General features: G+C 42.2%; 1 protein-coding gene across 1 annotated transcript in view; it reads right to left on the reverse strand.

Annotated features, from left to right (window-relative positions):
* Nucleotides 1-11,824, reverse strand: part of Col4a3 (collagen type IV alpha 3 chain) — a 118,257-nt gene that overhangs the window by 45,970 nt on the left and 60,463 nt on the right. Inside the window, exons 8-15 of the mRNA XM_055616488.1 lie at nt 10,896-10,922; nt 9,869-9,946; nt 8,135-8,197; nt 7,975-8,010; nt 4,931-4,972; nt 4,635-4,712; nt 1,436-1,498; nt 866-925 (exon numbers count right to left, since the gene is read on the reverse strand). Of these exons, the coding sequence (XP_055472463.1) occupies nt 866-925; nt 1,436-1,498; nt 4,635-4,712; nt 4,931-4,972; nt 7,975-8,010; nt 8,135-8,197; nt 9,869-9,946; nt 10,896-10,922 (447 nt within the window). The remainder of the gene's footprint in view (nt 1-865; nt 926-1,435; nt 1,499-4,634; nt 4,713-4,930; nt 4,973-7,974; nt 8,011-8,134; nt 8,198-9,868; nt 9,947-10,895; nt 10,923-11,824) is intronic.

An 11,824-nucleotide genomic window follows, 5' to 3' on the forward strand; every position in this document is an offset into this window, starting at 1 on the left:
TGTATGTATGTATGTATGTATGTATGTATGTATGTATGTATGTATGTACGTACGTATGTGAAGCATATTGTGGTGTCTTCCCAGCCATGGCTTTCAGATGAAATATTGTGATATGGACCCTTTTTGGTAGAATTAAAACTCAGGCAAGCTGCACTATCTTTTTTTCTCAAACACCCCTACTCCACTTTCTCCTCCTCAATACATGCTTTTTAGGGTCTTTACATGCTATAGCTGTTTAAATCTAACAAAATGGAGCTGAGTGGGAAAGTGGGTCCCTTTTGCTTCTCTGTTCCCAGCACCCCACTTCCAGACACACAGTACCCTATTTTCTTTGGGAGTTTTCTGTCCACACTCTGGCAGATTCTGATGTGCTGTCACTCACAGGAGTTCATTGTCTAGCCAATTGTGGACATTTTCCCTGTGGCCATAGCCATTATTTCAGAGCAAGACATAAGAACAAGCAAGAACGATCCGATTGAATCTCTGGAGTTTTCTATAGGTGTGTGTCCGTTGGTCTGTCTCTCTGTCTGTGGCTATACCTCATTTCTTATCTTCCTCATAGAAGATCCTTATCATTTATTGGACAGAATAGGCCTGGAGCCTAGAGAAGAGCAGAAGTGAGGTAGAGAGAGTCATGCCCCAGCTTTCAGGTTCTGAAGTCCCTGGGGCATGTTTTAGTCTTGAACTTTCCAGATACTTGGAAAAATAAATCCTATCTACGAAAACTTAAAAAAAATCTTTAAAAAAAAACAAAATAAAACAAAACAACAAAAAAAACGATAGCTAATTGGAACATCTCTGTCACCCAAAGAGTCCCAAGGCCTGCCTTCCCTGGGCTGCACATGGCGCTGAATTGTCACCTTACCCGAGGACCAGGCTCTCCAGGCACACCCTTTACTGCCCCATAGGAGTCTCCAGGTGGTCCCTGTGTGGTCAGAGTTATGAAAAAGCTTTAGAAATGACTGTTCTTTTCTTGATTAAAAAAATAATTTGTTTCCTTTATCGACCATATTTAAAATTAAGTAATCTAAATCTTATTATAAAAATTAGTTCTAGATAGCTATTCAAAATCAGGTGATCCAAGTAAGCCAGACATAAAATAGTGAAGAGATTTCTCCTAGAAATTGCTGTAAAATGATTTTGAATATTTCTGGGCCTTTACTTAATAGCAATATTTAAAGGCTTAGCAGTCATCACAATATGGATGAAGATTACACTAATTGAACTCCATGGATTATTAATAAAGAATAAGCCATGAAGGTGGTTGGGGGTGTGTTTGAGGAGTGGGAGGATGGGAGAGGGAAGTCATGAGTAGATATAATCAAGATACATTGTATACGTGTATAAAATTATCAAAGAATGAAAATAATCTTAGCACTATGTATTAAGGCTCCGTTTTATGTGTCACAGGAACAAAATAACACAAATGACCTACTGGGGGTCCAGGAAGTCCAGGTTCACCCATCTCTCCTTTATCTCCTTTTTCTCCCTGGAAGTCCTGTTTATAAATAGAGTTCAAAAATCACTATTACAAAACAACCAAATAAGATTAGACCAGTTTTATTTGGAAATACCCTCTGTCCAGGGAAACTAGGCCTGAAGACCAGTATTGGGCCTCGTGACAACAGCCAGTGTCTCTTCTTGTTTCTCATTTTTTTCACATTTTATACATGAGCTCACATTAACACAAAAGTAACCTTTAGGACATACGTATGTATGCATATGTGGACGTAAGCAGCCATGTCAATCACATGGCTTACAACCTGCCATGTGACTCCACCATGTTAAGATGAACACGTGGTATAAAGCACCAATTATAAAGCTGTTTTTAGTCTTAATGAACTCCCTGTTTACTATTTTTGATTAAGAAAGCAACAGGTTTCATTTTAAATGTCAATGGATTTTTACAGCAATTGAAAGTTGTACTTCTCACAACAGACTGTATATATGACTCAATGCCGATGCAAAATGTTCTTTATATGAAGTTATAAAGGTCTATTCAGATTAACACACTGATTTAAAATGTATAACTACTTTATCTTTGCTAGTTCTTGGATGCATGAATGAATGTAGTTTCTTCTGTGTGAACTTAAAAAGAACTAGTGTAAACTACAGGAAATCCACCTGAATCCACTTCTCAGGTTAAATGGATTCCAGATAAATGCTGTCAAACAGCAAGTTTCCCACCTATGGCCTATTTCAGAGGGTGGGATTCCTCCCCCTTTCGATAGTTTGGGGCTCCCCTCCCCAACTACCAAAACCATGGGTCCAACAGCTTCAAATGTACACCTAAAAAAGAATTTTCTTCCAAACCTACTTATCTTTGTCTTCTGCCCATATATGTGTTCCAGTATCCTGTCAGGTCCAGGTGTTGCCTACATTCAGGACAGCAACAAAGTAACTATCCACAGGTGGTCCAGTCTAACCTCGCAGATTGTGTCTGCTGGACCTGGATTTTCCTTCCTAGCCGTAGGTGTTCTCACAGATCCCGGACAGCACTAAAACAGCGACTCTCCCTGGACTTCGCCAAATCCTTCTCCAAATTTTCCTAGGGTCCCCAGAGATGTCTGTCGCCCTCAAGTCAGCAGGAAGCAGCCTTTTGAACTCAAGGTGTCCTCATTCCCGCCTTACCATCCCTTCCTAGTCCCTCATTTTCTAAGTAAGTGAAAAGGGAGAAACGTCGGCGTAAGAGGAGACTCAGCTGGCCTGCCTTCAGGGGCTTCCATGGGCCTAGAAACCAATGAGGTCATCACCTGCCCCTGCCAGCTGTGTGCCTGATAAGAGGACCCACCCACCAGCCTCCCTAGCTCTCTTTCTCTTATACTCTTGGTTTCACTTACTCTCTGTGTTCCTCTGTCTCTCTCTGCCATGGGTGCCCCCCCCTCTTTATTTCTCACCCCTCTTTTCCCAGGGTGAAAATCTCCTTTATACTAGACGCTTGCATGGCATCTTAACCATTATTATAACAGGTGTATGACATGATGTTAAAAGAACATCATTGAGTGTTTGAAGCCCTCCAAAAGGCAGCTTCTTAATCTGTGTATCTTTGGGGCTTTTGAAGAAATTTGATCCCTTGGAAAAGGAACTGTTGTGAGAGCTGGAAACTTGGCACCCGAGTATATATGTTTTATCCATAAACATATTCCGATCCCAGCACTCAGGGAGGCAGAGGCAAGCGGATCTCTGAGTTCGAGGCCAGCCTCAAACTTGTCTATAGCACAAGTTCCAGAACTGCCAGAGCTGCACAAAGAAACTGTCTTGAAAAACAAAAACCAAAAAAAAAAAAAAAAAAAGATAATTTGGACCTAATTACATTACATTAGTTTACTTACCAAACCAGCTTTCTATTATAGAATATTCATTTCTGTCATAGCATATTCATTTCTAAAACATTAAATTTCTTTTTATTGGAATAATACTTTTCTATTATTTTCAAATGCTATCATGATGAATTCACTGGGATTCCTGCGAGCCATTATCCCATTTAATTAATCAACCCTCCCCTGTCCCACAATATCTTTCTTTTCTTAGGGACACTAGATTTTTCCAACTATATTTTTTCCCGGTCAAATGTTTCAGATGTAGATTCTGTAAATGGAAAAGTGTATTTTTTTTTTAAAGAAAATGATGCTTCAGGGTTCATTAATTTACTTTTTGCTGATGGCCTCTGAAGAATTCAGTTATTTTTCCTCAAGTCATTTTTCCCCCTGTCTTCTGTGTGAGTTATTTTTCTCATATTAAATTTTACCATGCTTTCTCTGAACTCTTTTTAGTTTTTTTCTGGTCATTTATACTATGAACAGGCAGATGGTGCCTCTAGGGTTTCTTTTTAGTATAAAGATAATATTCTAAGATTGCCAGTGGTGATGATTAACCAACCCCATGAGCATCGAAAAGCCAATGAGTTGATCATAAATGAGTGAATGCTGTGGCCTGTATTTTACACTACAAAATCTATTAAAACTGAAGAGGTATACTTTAAAAAAGCATATTTTATATTTAAATCATGTTTCAACTAAACTATTGTCTGAAGAAATTAAATGTAATTTTCAAAGAGAAAAAGGATTTGAGTTTTTGGTTAATTTAATACCATCTGAATTCTTTATTTCCCCTCCCAGACTTTTCAAGTCCAGGCTAGTGTCGGGATTGGTATATGGTACTGTGGAGTCATTTCCTAAGTTCAGCTCCATCTCCTGGTCCTCTTAGTCATTCCCCTTTGGAGAAAAAAAGCAATCAGTGTCCAATATAACATGGGGTAGCGTTCTTGGAGAAGACTGGGTGTGTCCTTGAGGTTATACTGGTCATGCAAAGGGTCCCACTAGATTGTAGTACTCCTCTACCCTGTCTAGAGGTCCTTGCCATCCTATTGGATCAAAGCCACACATGGTGTGTAAGAGAATGAGAGAGAACAGAAAAGAAGTGGGAACAAAGTCAGTTCTGTGTCTTGGGGCCTCATGTCTCAGCGTCCTCATTGAACCTTTCCATCCTTCACCATGAAGGATACAGGAGGAATTAAAACTAGATTTTTAGACTGGCCAGGCGTGGGAAACTGGGGTGAACGGGGCTCCTGGGGATCACTAAGATGTCTTTGCAGAAACAAAGGCACAGCTGTAGTCATGACGCTGCAGCCTTACCGATTTGTTGTACGGGCGCCTGAGTGTGACAATCACTGTTCCGGGCAGCCCGGGAGGCCCTGGGGATCCCTTCTCACCCTAAAGACAAGTACAGGAGATAATGAGAGCCATGTAGCAGCGTCATCGGCACATCAGCTCTGCCCTCTCCCAGATCCGGTTTTTTCTTCTCTCTCAGACACAGCCGAACAGCAAACGGAAGTGTTCATTTCAGCACGGCCAGTGGATACCCTGGGGGCAACGGCACTGCGTGCTTAGAGGTTCTGCCCCACTAACACACACGGTGGGACAGGAATTACCGGGTCTCCTTTCTCTCCGATCACGCTATCGCCCATGTGACCCTGTAAGAAAGCATGAAATGCCATGGTTAGGTCCCACAAGTCCGTATGTCTAGTTCAGGCTAGACTATAAAAAGATTTCTGAAAGTCAGGGAGAAGCCGGCATTCCTCAGGAACTTGTGAAATGTCCCCCACAAGAGTCATTCCCCTTGCCTCTGGCAGAGAGGGGACATATCGTACCTGTGGTTGTTATCAGAGCCCATGCCCCAGGCTCCCTCAGTCCTCACTCACAAGTGCTTGTTATATGTTTCAAAGCCCCACAGTAGCATCCTCTCTCCTCCCGGATACCTGTTTGTGTTCTCTATAAAGACAAAGCATCCCGTCCCGTCTCCCCATCCCCACCCCAGCTATCTCTCGCTACCTTACTATGTCCGCTCTTCTCTCACTCCCTGTCCAGTCTCTGGTTATGCCCAGCCTGCTGTCTTTTATCTCTGTTCTGGACTATTCCAAATACTCTGGATGTATATTTTTCTCTCATTAAAAATAAAAGCCTTTCCCCTAATAATGGAGCAGTCTTTTTGGCAGTTTTATGACTGTACCCCCTCACATTCGGTCATTATTTTACAAAAATAAATAAGAATAATTGCCCTCATTAAACTTCTAGTCTTTGTGAGGGAAGACATATTTTCATCTTAGTCTTGAAATTATAGCTATATTACTTTTTTTTTTTAAAGTAGAAAAACAGCAATATGTTTCTCTTAAAGGTGGTGGTTTTGGAGCACAGGAAACAGGAGTCTCACTGAATATTACGGATGGCACAAATGTTGGGGCAGGGGTTGGAAGCCAGCACAGGTTATTTTTCTGGCCAAGCCACTATCTGGTTTTGATCCTATTGGCTGGCTAGTTGGTTAGCCCTTAACTTCCTGGCTACCTAATTTCCTTTACTGGCTGCTTTACTTCCCGATGCCCTACTTTTGTCATGCTAAAAATAAGAGGGATGAGTAACTGGACTTCAAGATTCTGAAACTCAAGTCAGGAAAGCCAAGAGGGGAATGCAAGCCATGAAATGTCATTAGTAATTTAGTGACAGGAAACCACTTGAGGTGAATAGATCCCATCCATCAACAATGCCTGCCGTGGTTTGAATACCCATCACAGTTAAGGAGAAAATCCAAAGCCAGCTGTAAAGTATCAAGAGGAGGGAATGTGTGGGACTTTTAAAAGCGAGCAGATTAATTCATTGACAGATTAAGGAAATAGTGAGTTGGGGGGAGTGAAGTGAGCTCTCTGGATATCTTGTTCTCCTCATATGGTACCAGCATTTCCTTGGGTCTCTGTAGGGAATCCTTTACCCAGGGACTAAAAATGGCTCCATTGGTAAAGGTACCCTCTGGCAAGCCTGACGATCAGTTCCATTTCCCAGACCTACATAGTGGAAGGAGAGATCTGACTTCTTTAAGCCGTCCTCTGTCCTTCACACATGTGCCTTGTCACATACTCTTTACAAATAAAAAAATAAGTGTAAAAAAGATTAAAAGGAAAGGAAGACCCTCAATACCTCTTGACATTGGATTCCTCAGCATCTAGATATGGAAGGAATAATCTTACAAAAATGTGGACCAGTGGCATAATCTTACCAATTAACACTCTTAAAACACATGTAGGGAACCTTACAAAAACTACTGTAAAATCAAGACTTTTCACTTTGCAGCTTTTTCTAAGAAAACAGCTTAAGGTTGCCACATAGCAGTCTTTGTGGCAATATACATAAAATAACAAATTTTATGTGGGCATTTCCTAGTTTAGAATATGCCATTTCTGCTTTAAAGAACTTTCTAGCAATAGCCTGGCACAAGTTTAGGTAACAGAGAATCTTTGCTTTGGAGATATGATTTATTGTTATTTACCTGACATTTCCTTTCTATCAAAAGTTTCTGCTGAATTGTGGCTTTTCCTTTTTAAATTTATCTTTAGCATAGAGTAGCATGCCTTGTGGCATTTCTATACATACGTAGTCTGGGCTGTTTCTGCCCCTCCACCCCACGCCTGCCCCTTTCCTGAAGTGTAATCTTGCTTTTGTGCCCTAGAGGGTGTGGCTGTTTGGTGAGGTGGTTACTCTTAATTGTCAACTCGATGGGACTTGGCATCACCATGGAGTTGAGTCCTGGGTATGTCTCTGGGACGATTTTCTGGATTAGGTGGATTGGGGTTAGAACACGGGCAGTGCCATTCCATAGGCCGGGGTCCCGGACTAATGGAAAGAGGAAGATCCAAGCAATCCTATTCATGGTACTCATTCTTCCTGACTATGGATGCAGCATGACCAGCATTTCTGCTGCCATGACATCCAACTTGATGGACCATATCCCCAAACCTGAGCCCAAATTAGCCCTTCCTTCCTCAAATTGCTTTTGTCATGTACTTTGTTGCAATGATAAGAAAAGCAACTGCCGCCTTCTCTGTCCCATGAGCATAGAAAGCTCAGGGGAATCAAGCTATTTCAAGCCTTTGTTGCCACTCATGTAATCTGAACCTCTGAGAGGGAGGGGTAGGGGAGGGAGTAGTGAGAGGGACTGAGAGATGCTTGTGTGTGTCTAACAATGAAGTAATAAATGTGAAAGAGCTTTGGGGTGTGTCCTGCACACCAGGTCATTAATATTAATAAGAAACACTGCTTAATAATACTTCCTTGGTGAGGCTCGGCCTTACTTAATATTTTTACCTTTAAACTACAACTTGATTTTTTAATAGGAACACCTGAAGCACCCCAATTAAAGACCACAACGAAGTCTCCTTTCATTTAGTCACATAAGATCACACGGATTTCGCAAAGCAGCCCATGACAAGAATTGATGAGATAAAGCAGGGTTACCAGAAATGGAAACCTATAATTGAGAAACCTTTGCTTTTTCCTAGTGTTCTGAGTCAGGGATCAAGTCACTGCTGGTCCTGTCCCTTTTCCTGCTGGGGCTCCTGTGATCCCAGGGAGGAATTCCCAGTGGTCTCCTAGGATTTTGGACGGGCTAGGATGCTCTGACTACTACAAGTTAGGTACTTAGACTTACTTTTGATCCTCTGGGTCCCATAGCTCCAGGAAAACCCTAAAAAAGCCAGAAACACAAGTCACAGCAGGAAATCTCACCCAGCTGGGAGACCGCTCTAAAACATTTTGTTATCACCAATGTACACATTTAGAGTGCATGGCAACAATGACTTCATACTCACAAAAAATCCAGGAGGACCTGGTGGACCAGCAGGCCCTGGAAAACCTGGGGGTCCTGGAAAACCCTTGAAGTTAAGGGAAGAGTGAGTTTAATGTATTCAACAATTAATGACAAAACTCATTAGTCAGACATAGTGACGTTTCAAGGAAATCTCAAGAGTAAACATTTAAGTGACTGAAGCCAACTACAGTAAATTCCAAACGTACTGCTGTAGGCAACAGATGCCCGGCACATCCTATGCCACTGCATACAGGGGCATGGCCAGTGATGCTTCCTGATTTGGGCAGTGTTCAGGCTCTCTCTCTCTCTCTCATTCCCTGTCTTTCCCTCCCTCTCCGTACTTGGATAGTCGTGTTTCTCCTCCTCCTTTGAGGCTGTCCCCATCCGCAGTGCTCCTGCCTAGTTTTCCTTCTACCTGTATGAATGATTATTCCCCCTCTTACCGCTGTGTCTGACCCTCTCAGAAGGCTGCATGCTTTGCTGGCTCAGTGCCCTCAGTTAGCCGACTGTGCCACTGGAGCCCTGGGTTCCTCTCAGCCCATCTACAGTCTTTTTTTCCAGGTTGATATTTCTATCTCTGGTTGCCTGCATTTTTTTTTCTCATCAGCATTCATTACTGTGTAACGCACCATATGGTTATTGGTTGCTGTTTTTTCTGTCTACTCATTAGAACGTAGACTCCAAGAGGGCAAGAAGTTTTAGAACTGTTTGTTTGTTTGTTTGTTTATTTATTTATTTATTGGCTCATCTGGGCCCTAGAGCCTAGAGATAACCCTACTGTGTAACCAGCATCTAAGAAACCCTTCTTAGATGGGTTTAGAAGACATTACACTGTCTCCAGCACATGCGTAGTAAGTAGTGTACAGAAGACCCTCATGGGAGACACCCATGTTTCTGGTCATTGCTCTTCTTTCTGCATGGTTGATCCCTAAGCAAAGGATCAAGAGTTGTCCTATTTCACACCTTTCTCGGAAGCCTATCCCAGCCCCTACCAGCATTCCTGTGACGGGTCAGCTCCAAGCTTATCATCAGTTGGCCCTGTCTCACCAGATGAGCACACCAATGACCTCAACTCCAACTCCGATTTACTGAGGCAAACTCTTCTCAGAGATCTCCACACTTCATTATGAACTAAGTTAGGTCATTTCCGGTTAATTAGCCTGAAATCTAGCAATTATAGTACCTCTCTACCTAAGGAGCCTTCTGAATCAGAATGTATATACACAAGCCCCGAATAGCTGTGTCTCCTTGGATCTGTTATGGAGTACCTCCAGGCTAGCTACCGACGAACTAGTGAAGCCATTCAGTGTTAAGGGGAGGGGGGAGCTACATTTCAATAAAACTTAAAAAAATACTGTGTAAATATTGAAACCAGGATGTTCTTTAACACTCCGGTTGCAAGTGGTTGACAGTGCACAATGTGGACCCATCCTTGATTTCAGCCAATACAGAGAAAGTAGAACTCATCCCTGAAGAATCTTACGTTCAGGAGCAGAGTGTCAGAGACTTAGGAAGAGACTAAAAGACATACAAGATGTCATTTTTGAGTATCAGCATATTGTTCCTTCTAATGAGGTCAATGTTAGAATGGAGGGGTGGGGCAGTCAGTGTAGACCAGGAGAGAAGAAAGAGGGAGGTGGGAAGGAGGGAGGGAAGGAGAGAAGGAAGGAGGGAAAGACAGAAATAGAGACAGAATATGAACATGAAGGAGAGCTCCTTCTGGAAAGCGTTGTACCTGGAAGCCTGGCGCCCCCGGAGGCCCAGGATCACCTTTTCCAGGGAACTCCCTGTCTTCTACTTGAGCAGGTTCACCCTTGAAAACAGAGACAGTCGTCAACCCCAATTAATTTTGTATTTTCAATCCCCACCATATGTACTTATTGAAGGTTTTGCTTCCTCAAAGACCAAAGTGTTTAGGAGGTATACACTTAGAGACACATTTAAAAATTTTGAAGTTATTCCATTTTAAAGCATTTCTTAAAACTTAAACATTTTGTTAGCTTATGTAAATTATACACAATGGTGAGTCTCAGTATAAATTTTATGTACTTGTACATATAATACATTTGGATCATATTTACTCCTCTCTACCTGTATCCCTCTCACACTCCTGCTGTTATAGTCCCCCCCCATACTTTCAAATCTTTCTCTTTTTCCCTGTGTGTGTGTGTGTGTGTGTGTGTGTGTGTGTATGTAGCCAATGAGTTTAATTAAGGTTTCCTATAGGACCGTGGCTGAGGGCCTATTTATAGGCACATGGACAACTTATCAGCGGTTACACCATTGAGGAAAATGTCTCTCTTCCCTCAGTTACCATTAGCTGCTTACAGATCCTCAGGCAGGGGTTGGGGCTTTACAAGCACCTCCTCCGACTTTTGTACTATTTTTTTTTAACACTGACAACTTACTGTGATAGGAGGAAGGATTAGGAATAATGAATCGTTTCCCAAGATACCCAAATTGGTAGCAATTCCTGACCTAGAACATGGAGTCTGGAGCATGAGGTCAGTTCCTTTCTTCTAGATCTTCCCTTCTTAAAAGATGACATGATTGACCCAAAGACCTGTCTATGATAAGAGTCAGAGGAATTTGCTCAACAGAAGAAAGCGCTGTGTTTTAATTTCTATGGTACCTGAATTTTTAATACCAGGACCTGGTGTATAAGGTCGGTTTATAATAGTCTATATTTCATTAGTTAACTGAAGTCCTTTTGATACACATGGTTAGAGACCTTCAGTACCAGTAGCTTACAAATGGCTCACCTTTTGTCCTTTCAAACCATCAGGGCCCTGGGAAAGAAGCAGCAATATTAGCAACTAGAAGCCAAACAAATCCACACACTTGACTTTGTCTCTGCTCTGTTATTTTGCTTCCTGGCACCATAATACTCCTGCCACTGCCTTCCAACAGGCTCAGATCTCCACATTTTAACAGACCAACACTTTCTTCTTCATCTTCTCTCTCTCTCCAACATAGCCAGTCTCTCTTTCATCTTGCCTGCAAATTTGCATCTTGTCCTTCCTCCCCCCATTCCCCAGTTCCTACCCAGTTCCGTCCTGGCACGGAAACACTGCTTTCCAAGGTCAGCCATGACTTCATGTTGCTAAGACCAAGACACCATTCCTTGTACTACTAGATTTTAGGCAGCATCGGGCTGGGTCATCATTCACTGAAGAGCATCTTCCCTTCCCCCAAGACTCCCATACCACATTCTTTCTGGTTTTCTTCCTGCCACCAGGGCCTTTCTCCTTTCCCTGCTTGTTTCTCTTGACTTAGAAGTTACATGCTAAAGTGAAGTCTGACCTCTAAATCCTGGTCTTTGCTCTCACTCTGAATTGCTAGAAACTTGAGCTTACATTCTCTCCTCCTGCCAATTATTTTAATCTTTATGTGCATATGTCAAAAGTAAAGCAAAGTCTTTTTTTAGTTTTATTTTTAAATTTTTCTTTATTATTTTTCTTTATTACAATTTATTCACTTTGTATCCTGGCTGTGTCCTCCTCCTCATCTTCTACTGTTCACCCCTTCTCTTCCTCTCCCCCCATGCCCCTCTTCTAGTTCACTGATAGGGAAGGTCCTCCTCCCCTACTATCTGAGCCTAGCTACTTGATCTTATAATTCATTATTTCTCCCTTTCTCTCTCTCCTTCCTCCCTCCCTCCCTCCCTCCCTCCCTCCCTCCCTCCCTCCCT

The sequence above is a fragment of the Psammomys obesus genome, unplaced genomic scaffold (assembly GCF_907164565.1).
Source record: "Psammomys obesus unplaced genomic scaffold, mPsaObe1.curated_primary_1811, whole genome shotgun sequence".
NCBI classification, from domain to species: Eukaryota; Metazoa; Chordata; class Mammalia; order Rodentia; family Muridae; genus Psammomys; species Psammomys obesus.